The sequence below is a fragment of the Phycodurus eques genome, chromosome 1, assembly GCF_024500275.1.
Source record: "Phycodurus eques isolate BA_2022a chromosome 1, UOR_Pequ_1.1, whole genome shotgun sequence".
In the NCBI taxonomy this organism is placed as follows: Eukaryota; Metazoa; Chordata; class Actinopteri; order Syngnathiformes; family Syngnathidae; genus Phycodurus; species Phycodurus eques.
This window is the reverse complement of record NC_084525.1, coordinates 24,669,656-24,697,325: the sequence shown is the minus strand read 5'-3', so window position 1 is coordinate 24,697,325 and position 27,670 is coordinate 24,669,656. Positions and strand designations below refer to the sequence as shown.

Here is a 27,670-nt window from a genome sequence, read left to right as displayed (position 1 = left end):
TTTCTATGAACCATTTTTGCATTTTTAATGCGAATGTCAAAAATTGCCAAGGGTGTGGACTTTGTCTTGTCTTGTAATTTTCCACTTCAGTTCTTTAAATATACAGTACCAATAATATACCTTCTATATCGGAATCTACCTTTAAAATCTATCGTGGCCACTTTTGGCCAATTTAAACCCATGAAAATTAACCTGGCCACCTCTGGACGTGATCTCCCAACAACAAACAAGAATGAGCTGCAGCATTGAGAATAAATAAAAACTTTTAATATTTGGTGATGTAAATATATTGCGAGTACAACACGAGAAGAAGACACTGGAAGAACAACGACGAGTCCCATCATGCATTGCGCTATATTGCAGAGAGCTTTGGTTTACCGAAGACGCAGAGAAAACAGAATCGGATCTGAATACATTACATCAAAATGAAAGTCCTTGACAGGAGTAAAACATTACATAAGACTGCAAAATAAAAGGTTTCCCGTCTTGTGCAAATGAAAAAAAGTTTGCCAACAATTCTGTTTTCTCTGCTTTTCTCAATAACAAATGAAAATAAATGTAAACTCAGGCAACATTACTACATTCAACAGTCACATGATCAAGTTGGCTCAGCCCAACGTGGCATCGCTACCCTTTCACATTTTTGTGAAGTCAAATCTTTTTCAGCATGAGCGGACGCATTCCTTCTGATCAGCACCAATTAAACACAGCCCATTTCCTGAAGCTACAAGTCCATATAAATAACCGTAATCATTAAAATACAAACAAACACAGCAATCGAGTGTTGGTGTCGGACATTCTGCGAGCTGATTGGACCGTTTGAAAGAGACAGACAGAGTTGACTTGCTGATGCCAACCAATCGGAGACGTGCGACGTCGTCAGTTACGTCAAATGCCTTTGAGACAGTTGATTAGGGACGCCCTGTCAACCATCTGGAACAGGGATGGGCAAAGTACATACAGTACCAGTGGTTATTTAATCTGCCCCACTGAGCATTTACATTAAACAAGAGTCTAAAAATATTTGTTTCATTCATGTAACAGTTTGTAAAATCTATTATTATTTTTTTGACATTTATCACATTAAATAATGTAATTATTGCTGATAATAAAATATTAATTTATTATACATATACACTTAATTTATTTTATAATTGCTGAATTAATTACAATTAGCTATGAATGATAAAATTTAAAAAAATGAGAATGAATTAGTATTTTATTATTAAAATAAACTATTTTACATACATTTCAACACGTGGCCCTTGAGCACAAAAGTTTGCCCAGCCCTGATCAAGAAGCTTTAACGGCATGCAGGCCAACTCGAATGAACTAAAACCTGTTCACAGCACAGCCACGAGGGCTCTTCCGTGTGTTTCAGAGGGCACATATGATGTAAAAGGGACTTTTTCATGTATTGTATCCAAATAGGCGTGTGTTTAGAGTCCCTGGCCACCTATCAAGCATGAAATGAAACAACCAAGTCAATCTTTTGTTCGCTGCCTCGTTCCCTAAAAGTGTCAGGGAGCTTTTATCAAGACCCCCGGGGAAATAGGGGAAAATGTATTCAGTATCAATTAATACACGGGTTCGATTTAACTCCTCCTAAGCGCCACATAATAGGTATGATCGCTGATTACCTCTGTTGAAAATGGCAACGACAATTTGGGTGCGTGTGTTGTGGAGTTCATTTTGGGAAAAAGGTGTGGAAAACATTGGGAAGTGCTTTCTTTCGTAAGATGAGAGTAGATTGAAAGGAAATTCCACATATATGGAAATATGATTTTGTTGTGATAAATTTAGGGTCCTCACAGCTGCCAGAATTGTCCTTTGATGCAGGAAGGGAAAAGTAGTAGTAGGGTCATTATCACTATGAAGTACCCTTGCTCCCCTATCAGAATCATAATAATAACAATAGAACTCTGAGGTCAGATTTTTATAGTGGCCAAACATTTGTATGCATACTATTACAATAAAGTCTCTTAAAATGTGTTTCCTTCATTTCATACCATTTTATTTTCATCGGATGTACGTGATTTTAGCATGTCCCACACACTCCTCTGCTATCCACAGTGTGTGTAATAAGTAGTTTACATCAAAATCATCAAAATAAATTACATCGTTTTACTGTCCACAACAATTTATTTGATCAAATGAGTCATTTTGATCAGGAATATTCTATTTTCAGGATGATAATGGACATTTTGCATGTGTCCCTGAAATGTCCACCCTGCCATTATGGGGTAACTGTCCCTTTAAGAACTCCTACGATGTTTTCAGTGGCATTACAACCAACATTTTGTCTTTCTTCAATGGCTGAAGCTGAAACAGTGGCTCTTTGCAGAGTAAATATTTACACCTATGTTTTGGAATTTTCATCATAGTATTTGTCTAGTTGGATGTTGTCAAGCTTAATATGTCCACTCTGTCAAAATGAAATATCAATTGATATAAAAACCTGTCAGAAATTCTAAATATATTGGTTAAACAGTACACAGTCAGCTTGCTAACTGAATCACGTCAAGTGAAGGTCCACTGTGTGCTCATGAAAAGTTGTCCTGTCAGCAAGTTCCCATATTTTTCTGTTTGCATGTACATTGTCTGCTTGCAGTTGATTTCTAAAAGTGTGGGAACTTGGCCAATATGCATTTCTGATAGCAGAACATCTGAATACAATGAATATGAAGTTCAATGGAAAATCTGATTTTCTAGGGTGAAATGGGGACGTCTCAAAGGCACCTTGTGGTGATATTGACTCTGTAGTCACCTCCTGATGATTGTAAACCAGAATTGTTACTCATGTTGTGACGAATGCAGAAATGTTAGCCAGGATTAATGATCAGTGGTCATGGTGTCGCATTTTACGTTTTAAAGAAGCTTCTACATCAGATATTTATTTTCTTTGGGTGGTACCACTGCGGTTCCTGAAAAGATTACTGATATGGGATCGGAATGTGTAATTGCCCAAGACATTTTGTGAATGGTACTGTCATCGTTGTTTGTTTGCTCAGATACAGACACACCTAATCAAATGTGGCCCTTGAGCTCAAAGGTTTTCCCATCCCTGTACTAGCATATATGACATGAGCCATACATCCATCCAAGACAAATCCAGCTGGATGTGTCAGCAGTTTGGTTTGATGGACTTGCGGGTGGTGCTGTGAACAAGGCTTTAGTTGCCGTGACAACAAAAAACAGTCTCAGAGCAGACCAAAGAGGTCTTTTCGAGGCATCCCTTATGAACAGGACAGACAAGTGTATCATGTAATTATTTACAATAATAAACATAAACGTTGCTCTACAGTCGCACGCACAAACATGGCTTCCTTCATGTGACTCTTCCTGTGCAAACATTGTCGCTCCAGCCGTGGCCATTCGCTCCGAACAGCGTGTGATGTCATCAACGATGTCATCAATGAGGTGAACAGAACGTTAAACTAACCGCAGAGCAGATGTGATGTTGGTAAAAATGGAAGACCTGTTGCCATAGAAACAATGTCCTGTCTCGCGATTGGTCGTTCATTCACTGACGTCTGCATGCATACGTTTGCGTCACTGACCATGTCAGAAGAGGAGACTCCGCCTCCTGCTCAGACTGTTTACTGATGGAAGAAAAAAAACAACATGATTTTAAATTTCTTAATTTTTAAATAGAAACTAAACATCTTAACAGATATTTGAGTGATTCCCAACCACGTGAGAAATCATCAGGTGCGCCGCGAGAAATTATCCAATCCACTACTGGGCATATTTTTTGTCTGTGTGTAAATTAATCTCAACATTTTAACTCTTGGAGAAATCATGCAACTTTTTTGTTTGTATGATTCTCTCTGTTTCAAGAGCTTTGCCACTATCCTGTGGCATCTATATGCAATGAAATTTTTTTTTTGGCAGATTTTGGATATTCGTGGCAGGGCTCGGTCTCTATCCCCCGTGAATAACGGGGGTTCACTGTACTTAATAATGCATCTTTTTTCTTTTCTTTTTTTTGTATGCCAGTGACGTATCCTGACAGGCGGAATCATGAAATGTTCTTCCACTAGATGGTTGTAGGTACGTACATACAACCCCTATTCCAATGAAGTTGGGACGCTGTGTTAAACATAAATAAAACTAGAATACAATGATTTGCAAATCATGTTCAATCTATATTTAATTGAATACACTACAAAGACAAGATATTTCATGTTCAAACTGATAAAGTTTATTGTTTTTAGCAAATAATCATTAACTTAGAATTTTATGGCTTTAACACGTTCCAAAAAAGCTGGGACAGGGTCATGTTTATCACTGTGTTACATCACCTTTTCTTTTTACAACATTCAATAAACATTTGGGAACTGAGGACACTAATTGTTGAAGCTTTGTAGGTGGAATTATTCTTGCTTGATATACAGGGACAGGTGGCAAAAAAGTGAGAAAGTTGGGGAATGCTCATCAAACACCTGTTTGGAACATCCCACAGGTGAACAGGCTAATAGGGAACAGGTGGGTGCCGTCATTGGGGATAAAAGGAGTTTCCCTGAATTTCCCAGTCATTCACAAGCAAAGATGGGGCAAGCTTCACTTCTGTGTGATCAAGTGTGTAAGAAAATAGTCGAACAGTTTAAGGACAATGATCCTCAACATACAATTGCAAGGAATTTAGGGATGTCATCATCTACGGTCCATAATATCATCAAAAGGTTCAGAGAACCTGGAGAAATCACTGCATGTAAGCGAAAATGCCGAAAACCAACATTGAATGTCTGTGACCTTCGATCCCTCAGGCGGCACTGCATCAAAAACCGACATCAATGTGTAAAGGATATCGCCACATGGGCTCAGAAACACTTCAGAAAATCAATGTCGGTAAATACAGTTTGGCGCTACATCCGTAAGTGCAACTTGAAACTCTACTATGCAAAGCAAAAGCCATTTATCAACAACACCTAGAAATGTCGCTGGCTCCTCTGGGTCCGAGCTCATCTAAGATGGAACGATGCTAAGTGGAAAAGTGTTCTGTGGTCCGACGAGTCCACATTTCAAATTGTTTTTGGAAATTGTGGACGTCGTGTCCTCCGGGCCAAAGAGGAAAAGAACCATCCGGACTGTTATGGACATCTGTGATGGTATGGGGCTGCGTTAGTGCCAACGGGATGGGTAACTTACACATCTGTGACGGCACTATTAATGCTGAAATGTACATACAGGTTTTGGAGAAACATATGCTGCCATCCAAGCAACGTCTTTTTCATAGACGCCCCTGCCTATTTCCGCAAGACAATGCCAAACCAGATTCTGCATTTGTTACAACAGCGTGGCTTCGTAGTAAAAGAGTGCGGGTACTAGACTGGCCTGCCTGCAGTCCAGACCTGTCTCCCATTGAAAATGTGTGGCGCATTATGAAGCGTAAAATACGACAACGGAGACCCCGGACTGTTTTGAACAGCTGAAGCTGTACATCAAACAAAAATGGGAAAGAATTCCACCTACACAGCTTCAACAATTAGTGTCCTCAGTTCCCAAACGTTTATTGAATGTTGTAAAAAGAAAAGGTGATGTAACACAGTGGTAAACATGACCCTGTCCCAGCTTTTTTGGAACGCGTTGCAGCCATAAAATTCTAAGTTAATGATTATTTGCTAAAAACAATGAAGTTTATCAGTTTGAACATTAAATATATTGTCTTTGTAGTGTATTCAATTAAATGTAGGTGGAACATGATTTGCAAATCATTGTTTTCTGTTTTTATTTATGTTTAACACAACGTCCCAACTTCATTGCAATTGGGGTTGAAATGAACCTGTCTATCCACCTGTTTCCATTTATACAACAGAATGAGTAAAGGCACGCACACACTGAATAAGTACATAATAAGTGAGTTCATCATTATTTCAATTGAAAATACTTTTTGTGACATTATTTGGTGGTCTGCCATTAAGATTATTCTCATGTAATATTGCTCCTTGGCTCAATAAAGGTTGGGAAACACTGATCTATGGTATATTTCTCGCCAACATTTTGATCAAACTCCAGATTTAAGCTTTAACGCAGACGAGAATTAAGGTTCCACTGTAATCACTGATGTACACAAAGTGTACGTGTTTGCGTGTGTGTGTGTTACCTTGGTCTGCTGATTTTATTGTTTCTCGTTCCAGTTGAATCTCTGGCAGAGAAAAGATGGACGTCGCTGGAAAAAACATCAGAGTGAGAAATCCTCTCTTCCCATGTGTATTATTAGTCGTAGTTATAGGAGCCCTACAGCATTTTGTTTCTTCTGCATGACTAGGCTGCGTGCCTGTGAGTATGTGTACGTGCTTAGAGTGCACAAGCTTTCCACCACGGTGAGTGGGGGTGCGGCTTTTCTAATGAATAACTGCGCTCAGCCTGTGTGTGTTTTCAATGCGTGTGTGTGTCCTTGAAATTACCGCACGGTGAGTTTGGGGAAGAACTTTCTGTTGACCGCAAATGCAAATCACAAAGCATAAACATCATTGTCATCGTGATATCCAACAATGGAAAGAGTTGCAGTGTCTTGAGGTATCTTGCGCGGTAACTGGGTGGTTTTATAATGCATCAGGCTACAAGCGTCGGAGTACGCATCATCAATGTTTAAGCCTCTCGTCTTAGCCTGCCGTGTTACCATCTGGATAAAAATTCCAGCTTTATACGCCACAATAGTAGTACTGTAGCAGTAGATATGTGTAGTAGTATTTGGATAGTTGTAGAAGTGGCGTAGTAATCATGCAGGAGTAATAGTTTTGTGTAGTAGTAGTGGTTATAGAGGCTGTGCAGTTGTAGTAGTAGTCATGTAGCAGTTGAAGTTTTATAGGAGTAGTAGTAATTGTCAAGCAGGAGCTGTATAGTAGAAGTAGTAGTCAAGTAGAAGTAGTTGTGTACTTGCAGTCATGTAAGTCATATAAAAGTTGTATAGTAGCTGTATAGGACAGACATGCAAAGGCATGAAAAAGGTGACAAGAAAAAAAAAAATTTTTAGAGGGGGTCTCTGTCAGCAGAGAATTATTTTGATTTTAACATGATTTAAGCAATCTGGAAGACTCTAAAGAGTAAAATAAGGCAAAAATAATAATAATAATTCTTCACGCGGAAAAACTTATTTAGACCGCTCGAGTACATGTTGATGTACAAATTTAAGATTAAAATGACATTTAGCCTAATTTCTTTGCTTTTTTGTTCTGGCCTCCAACTTGAGCCAGGCCCATCTCCACCTGCACCTGATGCCTGCTTCAAGCTGTGCCACATGAATAGCATCCTCCTCTTTAAGCACTCTCATTCTGGAAAAGAATTGACTAAAATCATTGTCTGTTTCACTTCATTTTTCACTATTACCAACTTCAAAGGCTAATCCCAAATGCATCCTCCAGGAACACAATATTTATTACAATACAATATTTTTCTGTTTTTATTGGCCAACTCTGAATTTGAAGTTAGTTCATTCTGTGTTGTGACATAATCCTTAACAGTGCTCTGTCTCTTAATACATTTAACATTAATATCAGTAAACTAATTAGATAATTGTAGCTGCGTTTCCTAATTAATACAAAATGTACTAGCGGATCAGCTCTTGTCGTGGATGTTACGTGTGATTCGCGGTTCCGCTGGGACCACGACCTGCAGCACCTCAACGCAAAAATACAGAATACCAGCGCAACAAATATCACACTGTCTGATCTGATGAGCAGAAATGTTGCTTAAACCTAAGAATAGCAATATAGGATGTCCGTTCCAGAGGTAGGTAGAGTAGCCAAACATTGTCCTCAAGTAAGAGAACTGTTACCTGACAATAATGTGACTCAAGTATAATCAATAGCAGTCCTCTAAAACATTCCTTGAGTAAGAGTAAAAAGTACAGAGTGAAATTATTACTCAAGTACTGAGTAAATAGTGAGTAACTTCTGATTTTTTTTTTACCATACCACAGCATGAACACCAATTCAAAAATAAATAAATAAAAATAATTACAATTATAAATTAAATTACATTTGAATGTACACATTCTGATGTTACTGTGTGTGTATGCACAGTCAAAACTACAAAAAAACATCTGCAATTTACTGCACGGTGTTTTCTCAAGTTATAAGTGAGCTGAAATATCCACATTTGGGCAGACAGACAACACTACAATACATGAAAGCTGTTGTTTTTGTTCGTCTAAATGTAAACAAGAGTAGCGGGCCGTTGCCTTCATGGTAACGACCTTCCCAACTTGGTGGGAAGGTCATCAGTGGGGCAGGCTTATCTAGTGTGAATATCCTATGTCCGGGAAGCCCAATGTAAGACGTGAGGTCATGTGACTTTCTTATGTCGTTTGATTGGTGAACTAGACTTAAACGTCACTAGTGCTTAAATTGGATGACGCAGCAGCGCCCGATGCATAAGTCGAAGTTGTAGTCTCACGCACAAAATAGTTGATAAATAAGCAATAATTGATGAATAAAAGTAGCGAGCGACATTTAGATCAATGTAACGAAGTAAAAGTACCGTGACTTATTAACAGCAGAAGCGGGGGACGTTTTTCTCTAGTCTCGTCAACTCCTGTGACTTCGAGCGCACAGGCGGAACCTCAGGCCGCATATTAGACCGCCGCGGAGTAATATTCAGAAATTACAACTGTGTGTGGATGGTGGATGTGTGGAATGGCTCTAGCTGCCAGCGTTCAAGGAGTACGAAAAAGCCTATGACGTCAGTGACGGCGACCCCCCCGGGGAAAAACTCATTGGATCTATAGGATTTATGTAAATGGCCTATTTTGAGTTCAAAACGTTGAATTGGCGACTGATTTGTATGAATGTATAGTGTGCACTTACTGTCAGGAAGTGTGCACACTCTTTTTCCAAGGTTACTGAAGTAACAATGAGTCATGGCCTCAGCTGCTGAAGTCCTTTTCTTTCCTTCAAACTATACAACACGTTCACTCATATACTGGAATACACTAATACAACACACATGATCGTGGCGTGCGTGTTCATGAGACGTTCACGGACCTGCAGGAACCTTGACAACAGTTGGACGCCATTGCTGCTGAGCCTGAAAACAAACACCCAAGCAGTTATTAAAGTGCTGGGGGTTAAGTGATGCTGATGCACTTTCTGCTGCTTATTGAACAGGACAAAGAGACATACACACAAATACAAAATGAAAATACTCATGTATACTATATAAGTCATACAGTAACCCAGTTGCTTATCAGGTAGGAGTTGTGTTACCGGGGTGTGTGGTCGCCGAGGTTCTCTGGGGGGTACTGAGGATAATTTACTGCCACAAATTCCTCGTTGGAACAGATTCCTGGCCAGCTCTCCTCAGTTGGCGTTCCTGTGAGCGAGCAAAGACACGCACAATCAACAAATGTTTGTGTCACATGATCTGACAAAGTGTATCAGAAGTTGGGTTCTGACCCAACAACTTGAAGATGAAGTGAAGTTCCTCCTCCACTGTAGAACCAGGAAACAATGGCCGGCCTGTCGTCATCTCGTACAAGATACACCCTACGCCCCTACACAGACACGTACGTACGCACGCACGCACACACGCACACACACACACACACACACACACACAGGTAAGAGGAAGGTCCACAAAAATGCGGACAAATGTGCATTGTCACAGCAACAAACCACATGTCAATGTGTGTGGAGTAGTCGGTGCTTCCCAGTAGAATGTCTGGCGGGCGGTACCAAAGGGTCACCACCTCGTTAGAGTATGTCTTGGTTGGGATCGATTTGGCTCGGGCCAGACCTGTAACACCAAATCACACGGATGACTGGAACCACACACAGTAAAACCAAGTGGAAAACCACATGATCCACATACACAAACACTAGAACAACATGGACTAACAACTACAACCACGTATACTATAACTATATGGAGAACCACTATAACCGCATGGACAAAAACTAGAACCACATGGAGAACATCTACAACCACATGGACAAACACTGGCACCATATTGAAAACCACTAGAAGCCCAAGGACAAACCCTACAACATGGACAAATATGAGAAGCACATTGACAACCTCTAGAACCTCATGTACAAATACTAAAACCACAGGGACAACCACTAGAGAAGCACACTGACAAAGACTAGAAGTTCTCACCAAAGTCGGCCAGTTTGAGTTCTCCTCGCTCGTTGATGAGCAGGTTTTGGGGCTTGAGGTCTCGATGGAGAACTTTCCTGCGGTGACAGTAGGCCAAACCTCGCAGTAACTGGAAGAGGAAAAGCTGAGAGAGAGGAATAACAGCACGGAACCATCACGTCAACACCTCCATGGGTTCAAAGTGTAAACGGTAACATACGGCTGGGCAATAAATCAATATCAATATATATCGCAATAGACGTGATCAATATCAACAGAAAATACATTCAATAAAATGTTCAACAGAAAAACATCTTGAAGAAAATCACACCGGTGACGCCACAAGGCATTCTGCGGGAGGCTACAACAGGGGCTTTAGGGCTCATCTGATTTCTCTTTTTGTTGGGTGACTGTCACTGTAAATGGAGGATATAGAAGCTAGGAAGAGACTTGAGATCTACCCTCAGCCTTTCGACCTATCACGGGCCAGCTCAACAAATTTGGTTCAGTCATTAAATTCACACGCTCTTTTCTAACATGGAAATAACCTGTTGAGTAACATGTATAGTAGCGATTTAATGTTTCACCATTGTGCCTCAGAACTTCTTTAAAAACAAAAAAGAACGCCACGCACTGAAATAAAGTGCGACTGCACAAGACGAAATTGTTGCCATGAGAAGGTAACATCAGTAGTTTGGCAGTGGATATGGATATTTGAAGTCCCACAAGAGTAAGAGGACCAATGTGATCTGTCAACTATGCAGGATTATTGTCCCTGCAAAGTCTGGCAATATGACCTTTTTTTTTTTTTTTTTTTTTTTTTTTTAAACCATCTCAGCCGCTCTCGTCCATTAGAGTACAGCAGCGTCAAGCCACAGGCATCAACATCTGACTAGTGTCGAGCCAGCCGTCACCACCATTGTTCATTCATACTTTGTAAGAATTGTTAACATGCCACCAACGCGCTACTAGGGGGGTACCTTCAAAATAAAAGCTTAACACAGAATACTTGCACATCAATGCTTTGGATTTTAAATTATATGAAATAATCGGATTAATCTGTTATCACGCAACGAGTCCACTTCTGAAAGAAAGTAGACTGTCCCAGGAATGCACCCAGGAAGGTTAATTCAATCTGAAGTTGCATTTAAATAATAGTTTATTTGAATTCTTCATAAATGATTGCAATTATACCCAACTTCAAAAAATTATGAAAATAATCTCTTGGGTATCGCAAAACCAGACCAGTTCTGGGGGACACTCGACCACCGCAGGACTCCACTGAAAGAAACTCCATACAGAGTTGGTGTTGTATTTCAAAATAAAAGTCAACTGAAATCTGTATATTTTACTGTCAATTTAACTGATTTAAAAAAATATTATTAAAATAATCCATTTGGTATCATAAAACCAGCCCAGTTCTGGAGGGCACTAGACCTGGTGGAGGTTAAAGATTACATTTTAAAATAACATTATCGAAACTGAGCCTTTTCTCTCTGGGTCCTTATTTTGAAAAGTAAAAAAACAACAATAATTATCGATAGCAACTGATATGAAATACTTCTATTGTGATACATTTTTCAGCCATATTGCCCAGCCCTACGGTAACGATGAATAAGACAACGACGCACTTGAACATTGTGCACATGGATGACGTTGCCCGCAGTCGTCCAGGTACTGTTTCAAATCTTTGTCCTAAAACACACAAATAGACTGTTTGAAGCATGTAACCACGTGAAAATATTGACCCAAATATGTGTTTGTGTCTCACCAGGTACTCGAAGACCAGTGTGAGGGACTTCTGTGTGTGGATGATGTCATGAAGTGTCACGATGTTAGCATGTTTTAGGTCCTTCAGCAGAGACACTGATGCAGACAAACAGCACAACATGTGTCACTCAATGCTTATTCAAGTTTATTGAGGAGGACTTTTTTCCCCCAATTGATTCTTTTTAAAAGCATGTTATTCAGGCTAGTATGCTAGTTAACACTATTGAGGAGCCTCATGTGAAGATGGTTTGTTTGTGTTGAAAAAGTTAACTACAAATACAGTCGTTGATGTAACGTGGATTCATGACTACGTGCTCGATGAATGGTGTTAATGCTTTATGATCCTTTAAATTTGAAGTGCTTTGTCACCATTCTGTGGATTCTATACGCAATTACAAAGCCGTTTTAGGGAGGGCTTTAATTATTCACAGATTTTCACTATTTGCGGCAGAGCTCTGTCCCACTGTAGATTCAGATTAGAAAACAGATTTTTGTGAAAACAAAAAAAAAATTGGATTTTGTTTTAAGGTTTAGTTCACAAACAACACAAATGCATATGCATACAACACATGGGATGTCTACAAGCACCTTCTCTGATGGCTGTACACGGAGCTCCTTCTTCATGTTCCAGACGAATTTCCTTCAAAGCCACCAAGTTGTCTGTCAGCTTACTGCGACCTTTGTAGACGGTCGCATAGGTGCCCTAGACACCCACATGTAAAAGACAGGCAGACGGGTCATAGACTGACAGACATGCTGATAAGTGAGAGCCATGTAGTAGTTCTGACCTCTCCCAGTTTGTCTAGTTTGATGTAAGTCTCCAGTTTGCCGAAACCAATCTCTGACTGCACACAAAAGGAGATTAACGACGACGACAACACAAACTTCCACAGTCACGCAACACAACACAGGCATACCAGCGAGACTCTACGCAGTCGCCTGCTAATTGGCTGTTCAAACAGAGCTGGACCAATCACACTGCACTTCTCCAGGTAGCCGTCTGGAAGACGAATGTCCGCCGGCAATGACAAACGTTTGTTGATGTCCTGAGAAACACACAAAAGCGTTCAGTGTGTATTCATACAGTATTTCAGGTGCTCAAAACATCAACTGACAATAAAAAAATAAAATATATATTTTTTTAAAAAAAGGTATATTGCAAATTTGGCTTCTTCTCTTCACTTGCCACCCTCTTCTACTGGCCCAATGGGCTTTCGTTACCATGACCGGGGGCAAAGTTAGGGCACTGTAACTAGGCGAGCGGCTACTTGTTTTTAAATAGCCCAGAGTCTAAAGAGAAAGAAGCAGAGAAAGAAACTTTTTGAGGAAGCATTTTTCCACCAAGCCAAATTAAACTGAGTGTGAACGCTTGTTTGTCTAGATCTGCGCTGCCATTGGCTGGCAGCCAGTCCAGGGTGTACCTTGCCTCTTGCCCAAAGTCAGGTGGGAAAGACTCCAGCACACCCGCTACTCTAATGAAGACAAGCAAGCGCTATACAAAAGGGATGGAAGGATGGGCAGGTGGGCACTCCAGCCGGATAACTATTTGCATAACAGCTATTGAAAAGTCTGTTTACCTCAGTGGATAGCTTCTTGGTCCTCAACCGAACTCGGACTGGACTCTGGATGTCGTCTGAGGAGGATGTGGGCTCATTTTCGCCATCGGAGCTCATCTTGACATCCTCGTGAACGATCTCTTCTCAGACACAAGACAACAGGGAGGAGTGTGAAGACACACGTCGAGGACGCATCTATAAATGTGATGAGTGCTCCGCCTGACTTTTTTTTTGACCGCTTGACTGACTGGGAGCATTTCCTGCTGACACCCTCCTTATACAGAGGAAAAGCAGATGTGGCTGAGGACAGCATGCGGACGTAAAGGGGGACGGGTGCGTGAAGGAGGACACTAAAGCCACGCCCCCAGTAGGTATATAGCGCCGGGGTGTGCATTGTGCAAAACAACATCGGTTTGACTAAGGACCCCCCCCCAAAAATGGCACCTACGAAGAATCAGAATCATCTTTATTTGCCAAGTATGTCTAAAAAACACACAAGGAATTTGTCTCCGGTAGTTGGAGCCGCTCTAGTACGACAAAAGACAGTCAATTGACAGAGAACACTTGAGAAATAAAGACAGTGACAAAAAAAACAGTCACTGAGCAGTAAAGGGTTGCTAGTTAGTTATCTGGTAATGCCGGTACATTTTATTTATTTATTTATTTTTTTTACAATTGTGCAAAAAGAGTACTCTAGCACCTAGAGCAGTTTGAATGATTGCAATAGTCCGATGCAATGACCATTGTGCAAAGGGCGCCGAGACTTCAAGGAGTGTATGACAAGGAGTGTCAAGGAGACACGCTTACAAAGCACAGTTTAAACTGCAAGCTGTCAGTTACACGGAGGAACATGGGAATCGAGCAGCCGCGAGAGAATTCATGATCAATGAATCCATGGTTCGCAAGTGGAGGAAGCAGGAAAACGAGATTCGCCAAGTCAAGAAGACGAAGCTGAGTTTCCGCGGAAACAAGGCGAGGTGGCCCTAGTTGGAAGACCAACTCGAGCAATGGATTAATGAGCAAAGAACAGCCGGGAGAAGCGTCTCTACAGTCACCATTCGAATGAGGGCAATAACGCTTGCAGAAGAAATACAAATCTAACATTTTCAAGGAGGTCCGTCTTGGTGCTTTCGTTTTATGAAACGGCGCCATTTATCCATCTGGGCAAGGACTACCATGGCGCAGCAATTTACGGCGGATTACAAGGAAAAGATGGCATGGGAAAGATGGATGACAGATGGCGAACACAGCTTTACTAAGAGTGGGAGGCAATGCCGGGCGAGTTACGCCACCATTTATGAATGGATTGTGGATGCTTGGACTAAGGTATCTGCTTTGACTTGTCAGAGCTTTCGCGAAAGCCGGCATCATTGCTGAACAGCCCCCCGGCAACGAGACTGACTCCGACAATGACGAGAGGGAACCTGCCGTGTTTGATGGAGAACTTGCCCAGCTGTTCATTTCGGATACAGAACATGAGGACTTTGATGGATTTGTGGATGAGGATTGATCAAAAAATAACCTGAGTACATTGTTAAATACTTCAATAAAGTACAACCGAACTCAGTTTTGCTCCCGCTGCCTTTTTAAAAACATTGTTTTAGTGTGCATGCATGCTACCGTATCTTTTAAGCTAGCCTATGTTTTACCATGGCTGCGCCCAATAATACGTTGCGCCTTATGTATGTGTTAAATACAGAAATAGACCCCGTAACTGAGACTGAGCCTTCTAATACGGTGCGCCATATTGTCGTAAAAATACGGTAATTCAAGTTTATTATTCAGGACATCTTTCTATTTTTTTAAGCAGCTTCCGTAATTCAATGCACGTCCCTGCTGACATGTACTGCTTACACTAACAACATGGAGGAGCTAGTTTACAAAAGCAGTAAATGTTGCCAATTTAGCGATTTGGTCACTACACTTTGCAATTTTTCTTGGCCTGTCTTGTCAAACTGTATGTAGACACGAATAATAATAAATGACAAATTGAAATGTTTAACAATTTAACAATGTAAAATGAGCTGTCAAATTGCACCATGTCTTTGCCTTTCAACATCATTGACTTCCATTTACAGTGGGTACGGAAAGTATTCAGACCCCCTTAAATTTTTCACCATTTGTTATATTGCAGCCATTTGCTAGAATCATTTATGTAAATTTTTTCCTCATTAATGTATACCCCATATTGGCAGAAAAAAAAAAGGAATTGTTGACATTTTTGCAGATTTATTAAAAAAATAAAAACTGAAATATCACACAGCCATAAGTATTCAGACCCTTTGCTCAGTATTTAGTAGAAGCACGCCGTTGAACTAATACAGCCCTGAGTCTTTTTGGGAATGATGCAACCAGTTGTTGATCATCTCCCATTCCTACTTGCAGAGCCTCTCCAGTTCTGTCAGGTTGGATGGTGAACGTTGGTGGACAGCCATTTTCAGGTCTCTCCAGAGATGCTCTATTGGGTTTAAGTCAGGGCTCTGGCTGCGCCATTCAACAACAGTCATGGAGTTGTTCTGAAGCGAATCCTTCATTATTTTAACTGTGTGCTTAGGGTCATTGTCTTGTTGGAAGGTGAAGCCCAGTGTGAGGTCCAGAGCACTCTGGAGAAGATTTCCGTTCAGGATATCCTTGTACTTGGCCGCATTCATCTTTCCTTCGATTGCAACCAGTCTTCCTGTCCCTGCAGCTGAAAAACACCCCCCACAGCATGATGCTGCCACCACCATGCTTCACTGTTGGGACTGTATTGGACAGGTGATGAGCAGTGCCTGGTCTGCTCCACACATGCCACTTATAATTAAGGCTAACAATTTCTACCTTGGTCTCATCAGACCAGAGAATCTTATTTCTCACCATCTTGGAGTCCTTCAGGTGTTTTTTAGCAAACTCCATACGGGCTTTCATGTGTCTTGCACTGAGGAGAGGCTTCCGTCGGGCCACTCTGCCATAAAGCCCCGACTGGTGGAGGGCTGCAGTGACGGTTGACTTTCTAGAACTTTCTCCCATCTCCCGACTGCATCTCTGGAGCTCAGCCACAGTGATCTTTGGGTTCTTCTTTACCTCTCTCACCAAGGCTCTTCTCCCTGATTGCTCAGTTTGGCCGGACGGCCAGGTCTAGGAAAGGTTCTGGTCGTCCCAAAGGTCTTCCATTTAAGGATTATGGTGGCCATTGTGCTCTTAGGAACCTTGCCACAGTTCTGTCTCTGAGCTCTTGGGCCACTTCCTGATGAAAGTTAACGCTGGGGAAATTATTTCTGGGGGGTAAAGTTTGTTTGGCATTTTTATTTGTTTTATTTAACCTTTATTTATCCGGGTAGGGCAACCGAGAACAGATTCAAATTTTCAATGCCGACCTGGCTGCAGACAGCATCAGGAAAAATAAAAAAAATAAAAAAATTAAAAAAAATTAATAAATAAAAAGAGTTGACTTTCATACGCTGTTTCTATAAAAATATGAGAGATTTTATTTTAAAGCCATATCGCGCAGCCCTAATGTGGCACACTCAAGACCTACCGAGTCTGCTGCTGTGGTTCAAGTACGAGCTCAGACTGCGTCCCAGACCTCGAGGCCGGCGGCTATACGACTGAAAAAGAGACTGAACTGATGAAGACGACCCTCTGACTTTCACTCCCCCCGAAGAAGGACGAAGGGCGCCAGCCTCTGGAATGGAAAAGAATAGAATAGAAAGACTATTGTCATTGTATGGTGCAGATACAACGAAACTGAGGTGCAACGCCACGCTTGTGTTTCAATACCGTAATTTCTCGTATATAATGTGCACCCATGTGTAATACGCACCCACAGTTGACCTCAAAATTATGGAAAACCCTTCTACCTATGTATAATGCATTTTTACAATGCATGATTTTGCTTCTACCCATATGATCAAAACATGAAGTATTATCTGTATTTTGTTTGTTTTCCAACGAACTATTCTGAAGTTAAGCGCTTTATTAGAACACATAAAACTCTCTTTTTATTTACCTGCTCTTATTTTGAAATTCACAGCCCTACTTTTATTCAGTAAATGCAATTTAATTTAATGGGATTCAAATTAAACTGTCAAGCATTTCAGAAAAGCATTGCCATTAAGCAAAACATAACCATAAAGAAAAATGATGGTTGTTGTTCAGTCATCAGTCGTAGTTAAAAAAAAATAATAAATAAAAAAATTAACAAATTCTGCCTGGGTATGTCAATTTAGCACATATATGCAGTCATATGTACCCCATGTCACATTGGAATTTAAGCGTAGGCTAAACCTTTTTCATAACCTCTCGGTGGCATACTAGAATGAAAGTGTACTACTTTTTCAGAACCTCTAGGACAGTGATTCCCAACTAGTGTGCCGTCAGCGCTCTTCAGGTGTGCCGTGGGAGATTATAAAATGTTACTTAATTGCTCAAGAAATTATTTATTTCTATCATCTATCATCTATTTATGCCAGTGAGGCATAGTGACAGACAGCACAAATGAATGCTCTTCTATTAGATGACAGGAAGTACGTACAGCAATTAATGTATCCACTTTTTGTGACATTTTTATTTTTGGGTGTGCCATGAGATTTTTCAATTGTAAAATATGTGCCTTAGCTCCATAAAGGTTGGAAATCACTGCTCTAGGGTGCGGTGGTATATTCCAATAAAAGTGTGCAGACTTTTCATAACCTTTAGATAGCGGCATACATTTAAAAAACGGGACAGTCTTTTTCATTTCCCCCTATACCCATGTATAATGCGCACAATTGACTTTTGACATTTTTTTCGGGGAAGAAATTGCGCATTATACACAAGAAATTACGGTAATAAAAAAAATAGAACAGAAAATTAGATAACATAAAAACTTTACTAGGCGGGACGGTGAATGACTGGTTAGAGCGTCTGCCTCACAGTTCTGAGGTCCGGGGTTCGATCCCCGGCCCTGCATGAGTGGAGTTTGCATGTTCTCCCCGTGCCTGTGTGGGTTTTCTCCGGGCACTCCGGTTTCCTCCCACATCCCAAAAACATGCATGGTAGGTTAATTGACGACTCTAAATCGCTAGTAGGTGTGAATGTGAGTGCGAGTGGTTGTTTGTTTATATGTGCCCTGCGATTGGCTGGCAACCAGTTCAGGGTGTACCCAGCCTCCTGCCCGATGATAGCTGGGATAGGCTCCAGCATGCCCGCGACCCTAGTGAGGAGAAGCGGCTCAGAAAATGGATGGATGGGTGAAAAACTTTACTAAACTTGACTAAATCACACAGTGCAAATAGCAGTAAGGGATTGTGGAATCATGCTCTATGTACAGGGAGCAGCGGAGTTAGTCAGATTTTAACTGTTAATAAATTAGCAGAACGGCGGCACGGTGGACGACTGGTTAGAGCGTCAGCCTCACAGTTCTGAGGACCAGGGTTCAATCCCCGGCCCCGCCTGTGTAGAGTTTGCATGTTCTCCCCGTGCCTGCATGGGTTTTCTCCGGGCACTCCGGTTTCCTCCCACATCCCAAAAACATGTATTAATTGGAGACTCTAAATTGCCCAGTAGGCATGACTGTGAGTGCGAATGGTTGTTTGTTTCTATGTGCCCTGCGATTGGCTGGCAACCAGTTCAGGGTGTACCCCGCCTCCTCCCCGATGACAGCTGGGATAGGCTCCAGCACGCCCGTGACCCTAGTGAGGAGAAGCGGCTCAGAAAATGGAATGGAAAAAAATTAGCAGAAATATGGAATAAGTGTTGTTATTGGGAAAGCAAAGAGTTATGATTACGAACGAATATTACCTGAGTCACTATGTGATGTGATTTCCTGGTGGTCGCTCAGCGTCCGCTCTCCTCCCCCAGCCCCTCCCCTCCCCAGGGTGAGAGACAGCTGCCGCTTGATCTTCCTCATCCTCTCCATCAGGGGGGGCCGCGATGCTGAGGGGGGTGGGGCAGCCAGCGTGGACGACGCACCTGTGCACAGGAAGTCAGTGTCTCATCAAGGTATGCTAACATGTAGCATGATAGGAATTTGAGTAATTAAAGCGCTAAGGCCGATTGATAACGGTTTTATAAGTTGCTTTGTATTCAGATATTTGTATGGAAAATTTATAAAATGCTAATATGATAACAGATCATATGCCAAGAAATAGCATCATAGCAACCGAAGTAACAAGTAAGGTAAGGACTAGGGATGTTCAATACCACTTTTTTTTGACTGATGCCAGTATGAGTATTCACTCTTGAGTACTCTTAGTAATTTGTATGCATCAACTTTCAATCAACACAACGACAGATAATTGTTAAAAGACTTTTCCTTCTTTCTGACGCTCATGATGATTCACTGATGTGTCAAACTGCTGCAGTGTAGCGCCAACTAATGGCAAGGAGGATTTACTCAATGTCAGATTTATTTTTTAACCTTAAATAACGCTGGCTGGTATCAGCAGCCTTCATGAGTACCTGATACCTTGAAATAAGGCCGGTATCGCCCTGATATCGATACTTTGTATCAGTACTTGTTAACCCCGAGTAAGGAGTAAGGTACAGATAGATCAGGCCTTTACGTCTTGCCTTGTACTGAGGTCCTATTTCTTAAGAGAACTGCTAAAATGCTAGCATTTGGTATGCTAACATGTAGCACGATAACATGTAACTAGTGTGTGTTTACTCAGAGAGGGCCAACCAGAATTCACATACAGATCACAATGATGTGTCAGTTGCCTGCAACCAGTTAAGACACAGTCCACGGACTGAAGACATTTAGTCGAAGCACTCATTTGTATAGCTATAGATTACATAACTATATCCAATTACAGGCAAGAATGCTGCAGATACCATTGGCTTCCGCACTCTGAGAGAACATCAGAATTTATTGCGATTAAAAAACAAAAAAAAACTTCACATCAAGTTTTTGGGTCAGTTTCAAAATGAGTGATTTGAATGAAAGCTCCCGATCAATATGGAATCCCAAATATTTGAATCAAGAGAAAACCTTGATGGGTTTATAATGTTTCACTTTATATAATCTGTCCTAATCTGGGGGGGGAGACAAGACAAACTCTAGGCCGGTCCCAAACCCAGATAAATGCAGAGGGTTGTATCGGGAAGGGCCTCTGACTTAAAACTTTGTGAAAGAAATACGAGCGTTCATCCAAAGAATTCCACACCGGATTGGTCATGGTTCGGGTGTAAAGAGAAATGGAGTAGTGATTATTTTAAAGGAAGAGTTAGTTAAGTATGTCCTGGAGATGAAAAGAGTGTCAGATCGAGTGATGAGGCAGGAAATTGAAGGTGGTATGTTTAATGTAATTAGTGATTAGGTCACACAGGTAGGATGTGACCTCGAGGCGAAAGACAAACTCTGGAAAGAGCGAGACGAAGTAGTTATGAGCATCCCATGCAGAGAGAGAGAGAGTCTTGATTGGTGCAGATTGTAAAAATATAAACTATTGATGAAGGAAAAGGGTGCTGAAGCCTTGATGGGTAAGTGTAGCGGACACAACATTAAAAGAAGACACCCACCACGCCAGTCTCGGGCTATCGCCACTCTCCCCGCCAAGGTAGACGACCACGGAGTGGGGAGATTCAACTTTGCATACAGATGCTAAGTGAATTAATTACAAGCCAGGAGCATCAAAACGGAGACAAAAGACACTTTTGCACCAGAGCGCTAAATTAATCAACTTCCACCACCAGCCTGCCCGGAGAGCCATCTCCGCCCTGCTGTGTACCGCGCCACTTGCCACTGGACAATGGACAGAGTACTTGCGAAACCCACAGGCGGCGGAACCTCACTGCAGACGCGGGTTCACTAACCACAGTCTTTACCTGACTTGACTGGGATCTAATATTAAGAACTTTACATGAACGCCACTAAATTTGTTGTCAACTGAACCGGATTAAATGTTTCACCCCACAACACAAATGCCACATTCCAAATATTACAGTGTTCTCAACAATCAGATAACATTTGAAACATTTGTTACAGGGATTAAAGAGGATGAGCGTAGGACAATGCAAAGCAGGAAAATGGTCTTGTTATCTTAAATCCATTAATTTATATTTTATTCCACTGGGTTTAAACCACGACATGATCCTAAAATGGAAAAGTAACACTCAGGTGAGATAGCCTGAGATAAAGGCCAGAGCCACGCTCTCTCGGGGTCAGCTCGTCTCGTCCGACCAACTTGCCGAAGACTGCCAGGATGCCCACCCCACCACAAGGTGACGAGGACACATCAGACAATCCCTGAATGCAGAGCTGGGAGCTTTTTGTGCTCCCTTTTTCCTTTTCTACCTCCTTTCCGCCAAATCCACTCTTCCCCCTGCAGACCGGGCCGGCCGAACACCCGGAACCTCAACCTGCCTGCCTCAATCGTGTTCAAGACACGTAAATCCAACATTGCGGTGTACTAAAAGTACAGATTAGTCCATATTTGGGTTTAAATTAACGAGACCAGGAATTCCCAGCTATATGCATTGTCACTACACGCTCACATTTTATTTTATTTTTTAAAATTTTAAATTAATTAAATTAGTATTTAACCTGTATACGCTACAGTAAGTTTGGCATCCAGGAAAGGAACTTGGAGGGACAGATGGTGGTAGACTTTGCCAAAAGGATGGAAATAGCTGTAGCAAACACTTTCTTCCAGAAGAGGCAGGAACATAGGGTGACCTACAAGAGCGGAGGTGGATTACATTTTCTGCAGACGATGCAATCGAAAGAGGTTACTGACTGTAAGGTAGTAATAGAGGAGAGTGTTGCTAGACAGCATAGGATGGTGGTGTGTAAAATGACTCTAGTTGTGGGGAGGAAGATTAAGAACACAAATGCAGAGCAGAGGACCATGTGGTGGACGCTGAGAAAGAAAGAGTGTTGTGTAGCTTTTCGAGAACAGGTGAGACAGGCTCTCGGTGGACAGGAGGTGCTTCCAGAAGACTGGACCACTACAGCCAAGGTGATCAGAGAGACAGGCATGAGATTCCTTGGTGTGTCTTCTGGTAGGAAAGGGGAGGATGAGTCTTTGTAGTGGAACCTTAAAATACAGGAAATCATACAAGAGGTTAGCTAAGAAGAAGAAGGACACTGAGAGGATTGGGGAAAGGAGACAATGCACAGATGCAAGATAGGGCGAAGTAGAGGTGGCAAATGCCAACAAGAGGCATATGATGACATGTATTGAACAGTAAAGAAGGAGAGAAAGATCTATCCAGGTTGGCCAGAGGGATATAGATGGGAAGGATGCACAGCAGGTTAGGGTGATTAAGGACAGAGATGGAAATGTGTTGACAGGTGTCAGTAGTGTGCTGGATAGATGGAGAGAATACTTTTAGGAGTTGATGAATGAGGAAAATGAGAGAGAAGAAAGAGTAGAAGATGCCCCTGTGGCGGACCAGGAAGTACCAGTGAGGGTAATGGAGATGTGATAAATGCACAAAAGGATGAACAATAAAAGTTTGTCCTGATGACATACCTGTGGAGGTATGGAAGGATCTGTAGACCCCAGGAATATTAGCAAACTGCAACGGCACAAGCTAATGGGGATCATTTAAATAAACATCTAGGAGAGGTGGCTGTGGACTTTTTGACCATGTTATTCAATAGAATTCTAGATGATGAAAAGATGCTGCAGGAATAGAGGAAAAGGGTGATGGTGCCCATTTTTAAGATCAAGGGTGATGTGCAGAGTTGTGGGAACTATACAGGAATAAAGCTGATGAGCCACACAATAAAGTTATGGGAAAGAGTAGTGCATGCTAAACTCAGGACATAAGTTTTTTGAGCAACAGTATGGTTTCATGCCTAGGAAGAGTACCACAGATGATATTTGCCTTGAGGGTGTACATCAGGGAGGGGCAATTTAAATGATGTGGGGGGCTGACAAATTTTTGGTCAGCGCGACCAGTGGGCCACATGGGACCAGGATTTTCTCACCGCAGCTTTTTGACATTGCGTCATTACTCTCTCTTCCTGCTGATTTTTATCAAGGCGCCATCAATCTTCTTCTCTGATAGAGAGGATCTGGCACTATAGTAAGCAATGTCTGCTATCTCATGATGAATGATATTATTACAACTTAAAACTGCTCCCGTTACGGTAGAGGAAACATATTAATAAATATATATTTTTTAATGTATCTAGGGATCACTCTGAGCGTGGTCGCTGGCCACGTCTCCTCTATTATATGTTTAAAATTTCCAAAAATCAATAGATATATAATTTTTTTAAAGAACGCTTTTTTCCATAAAATTCATTGAGGGCCTTTCCAAGTGTGTCTTTGTAGATCTAGAGAAAGCCTGTGACAGGGTAACCACAAAGGAATTGTGGTACTGCATGGGGAAGTCTGGCGTGGCAGAAAAGTATGTTAGAAAAGTACAGAACATGTATGAGGGGAGCAGAACAGTGGTGGGATGTGCTGGAGGGGTGACAGAGGAGTTTAAGGTAGATGTGGGACTGCATATCAGCCCTGAGTAGTGATGTTTCTTCCACAAACGTTTCGTTCAAAAGAACGAATCTTTTTTGTGAACTGAATTACTTCATGAAATGATTCGTTCTTTGAGCTTGGCCGTGAGCAAGTCGGCTGGGAGCGGAAATGGAAATGCTGTAGTGTTCTGTCACTCCTGAATCTTCGGCAAATGACCAATGAGCAGCCGTCGTGCAAGCGGGGGCGGGACTTCACTAAACGTACTGCCATGTGATGTGATTTGCAAGTCGCCAGTGTTATCACTCACTTTGGCGAGTGACTAATGAGAAGCCAGCTGAGGCAGCACCGCACAGGCATCGGAGGGATGAACTGAATGTACAAGTGAACTTAATGTATTGTTGAACTGAATGTACTGGTAGCCAGAAGTGATTTGTTCATTGAATGTCTTCATTCGTGATCTGCTAAGGAGAGATGTACTAGTACGTATAGAGTGACGTGTTCTGCCATGAGTGACTTGTGGAAGTTCATTGCGAACGAGTACGATGAGTAATTTATTCACAAAAGGAACGACATATTGCGCAGTGAACATACTCATAAGTGATTTAATAAGTAACGTTTGGGGATAGCTTTCCCTGGCAGTCGTTTCTTCAAGTTAACCGCTAATGTTGAGTCAGTCAAGCACATAAAAACAAGCACACACGGGTCTTGGGTCGGACGGTATCGCCATAATCTTAACAGACAACACAAGAAGTCATGCGAGGACAAAAGACCGACACGCGAGTTAGATTCGCCAGTGCAAGGCAAGCTAAAGCGGCAGCAGCAGGGAGTTTCAGGGGGGGGGGAGGCTTATTTGAAAAGATAAGAAATTTTAAATATCAATAATACATATTTACGCAAACATTATTCTCTATTACAATTGGTATTGTTTAAGATTACAGTAATACAGATTTACAATTAAATTATACTTTTATATCAAAACTTGTTTGTCGAGTGTTGTTTTCTTATTGTTTGCATTTCAGTGCAACAAAACTCATTTAACAACAGACATTTACACACACTTTATTTGTTGATTTGAGAGACGTGTGTTTGAGGTCAATCAGGCCTACAAGGGAATATATCCATCCATCCATTTTCAACACCGCTTATCCTCACTAGAGTCGCGGGCGTGCTGGAGTCTATCCCAGCTATCTTCGGGCGAGAGGTTGGGTACACCCTGAACTGGTCGCCAGCCAATCGCAGGGCACATAGAAACAAACAACAATTCACACTCACATACACGCCTACGGGCAATTTAGAGTCTTTAATCAACCGACCACGCATGTTTTTGGGATGTGGGAGGAAACCGGAGTACCTGGAGAAAACCCACGGAGGCACGGGGAGAACATGCAAATACCACAAAACAGAGGCTGGGATTTGCACCCCGGTCCTCAGAACTGTGAGGCAGATGTCCTAACCATCCACCATGTACGTAATTGTATAAATAAATATTATAAATAAACAGGAAAGTGATTCACAACACTGGGATTTTTTTTTTCTGTTGAGTTCAGCTGCACCAAAGGAGAACTGGTGAGCGAATACTTTTGGCGATATAGTGTATGTATGCAGTTAAGTGTCCTGCCATGAGAGACTGATGCAGAAGTTCACTGCGAAATAGTATGATGAAAGATTTGTTCCCGCAACGAACGGCATATTATCAGTGAATGTACTCTTGAGTGATTTTAACCGTTCGTCCTCACCAGCATAGCTTTCACTAGCATAAGTTTCTCCAAGCCAATGGTTGATGTATCATATTTAAAATACATTTTAATTAATAATAAATGTATATATGTAAACATACATATCTCCTCTGTCTCAAATGCAAGTATTAAAGCTTTTTGTTTAATGATAACAATATTAATCCATTAAACTTATATAGCGCTTCTCAACACACTCAAAGACGCTCTCTGATGAGAATAACAGTAAGGTGGGTGAGCAGGAAGCCCAGGTGCTGGTGTTAACGACTCTGTCCACCGCAGTGGAATGCAAATAAGTCTCGCTGGCCGGCGGAGACTGTGTGGACGTAAAAGCGGATGCAGAAGGATATGTGCGGTCGCTGAGCTCGCCGCACGGATGTTCACGAGTCACAACAGAAGGTCGGGTGTTCGAGAGCTTGCTGAGAAAGAGACAGGTAGGTGATAGCTTGAGTTTTTTTTTTTTTTTTAAATCTCATCTCCCCGGTTTTCCTAGTTTACATGACAACAACAATACATAGTCCTTCGGTGAACGTGTCGAGGGAACGTGAACCACAGGACTGAACCATGAATTGAATGAGGAAGCACTTGAATGATTCTGTGAAAAAGAACTGTACGATTCAGTGAATGAATCTTTTGAACGAATCTTTTGAACAAACTGATTCAGTACACTCAAAAGACCTGCCGTTACTAGCCCTGATCCCCTTCCTGTCTTTAGTGGTGATAACTAGGCCGACAGATGAGGTTAGACTGGACCATGATTTTCGCAGATGACATTGTGATCTGCAGTGAAAGCAGGGAGCATGTGGAGGAACATTTGGAAAGGTGGAGGCATGCGCTGGAAAGGAGAGAAATGAAGATGAGACAAAGTAAGACAGAATATATGTGCATGAATGAGAGGGGTGGAGGGGGGGAGATTGAGGCTACAAGGAGAAGAAATTAAGAGGGTGGATGACTTTGAGTCAACAGTCCAGAATGGTGAGTGTTGTACAGAGGTCAAGAAACAGGTCCAAGCAAGTTGGAACGGGTGGCGGAAGGTGTGAGGTGTGTTATGTGGCAGAAGAGTCTCTCCTAGGATGAAGGGCAAAGTTTATTAGACAGTGGTGAGGCCAGCCAAGATGATTAGAGACAATGGCACTGAAGAGTCAACAGGAAGCAGAGCTGAAGGTGGCAGAAATGAAGATGTTGAGGATCTCTCTAGGTGTGACCAGGTTGGATAGGAATAGAAATAAGTTCATCAGAGGGACATCCATGGTTAGATGTTTTGGAGACAACGTTAAAGAGAGCAGACTTCGATGGTTTGGACACATCCAGAGCAGAGATAGTGAGTATATTGGGAGAAGGATGATGAGGATGGAGGTGCCAGACAAGAGAGCTCGAGGAAGACCAAAGAGAAGGTTGATAGATGTACTGAAGGAAGACATGAGGGCAGTTGGTGTGCAGTAGATAGGCTTACATGGAAAAGGATGACGCGCCGTGGCGACCCCTAACGGTACAAGCCGAAAGGAAAAGAAGAAGCTCGGCGCACGGGCGCAATGCCTCTTGGGATATATTTGATCATCTCGTGAGCGTGGCTGCTCACTACTTTCCAAAATCCATTGTGGGACACATTAAGGGGAAACTTGTGCTCACTCCACATTCGCACAGCACTACAAAATGGCCAATTCATTATATAGTAGCTTTGGAGTGATTTGAAACAGTCAGTTTGTTGTAGTAGTTAGCCGTTAGCAATGCGACGGGGTCCTCTCACTTCCCGGCCGAAACACGACTATACTGTGGTTTCGGTAGCAAGCGCGACGGGATGGGTGGGTACCGTCTATTTGCTGCACCTCAAGCCTTCTAAATGAAGGCGGAGCAGGGTGATCGCCGAGCTGCCCGCCGGCGCCGCTCGGCTGACATCGCGTCTTCCTCCTCCTTACGGTAATGCGAACTCACCGGGAGGCCTAGTCCCGGCGTCGGCCGGCTTGTCTTTGGCTCGATTCAGCGTGACAGTGTGGAGGATTTTTCTTGCTCCCAGTAATCTGCCGCCATGTTGCTCCTTCGCACATCAGTGACGTCACACCCCCCACACATCAGTGACGTAATGCCTCGTCTTGTGCGCGCGCATTGTCTCAATCGTCTCGGGTACGCCTCTTTTTTAATGTTA

The 27,670-nt window shown here is 42.1% G+C and overlaps 1 protein-coding gene across 1 annotated transcript; it reads right to left on the bottom strand.

The window, feature by feature from the left end:
• Positions 1–245: 245 nt before the first annotated feature.
• Positions 246–27,584, bottom strand: cdk16 (cyclin dependent kinase 16). Its single transcript, XM_061684669.1, is given in 18 exon segments — positions 246–3,602; positions 6,107–6,172; positions 8,811–8,901; positions 8,988–9,030; positions 9,210–9,315; positions 9,399–9,496; positions 9,618–9,738; positions 10,102–10,225; positions 11,712–11,741; positions 11,743–11,775; positions 11,852–11,946; positions 12,439–12,553; positions 12,639–12,695; positions 12,768–12,896; positions 13,428–13,546; positions 16,924–17,070; positions 19,167–19,337; positions 27,460–27,584. Coding segments are annotated over 17 exon segments (1,530 nt in total). The 5' UTR covers positions 19,285–19,337; positions 27,460–27,584; the 3' UTR covers positions 246–3,564.
• Positions 27,585–27,670: the final 86 nt, after the last annotated feature.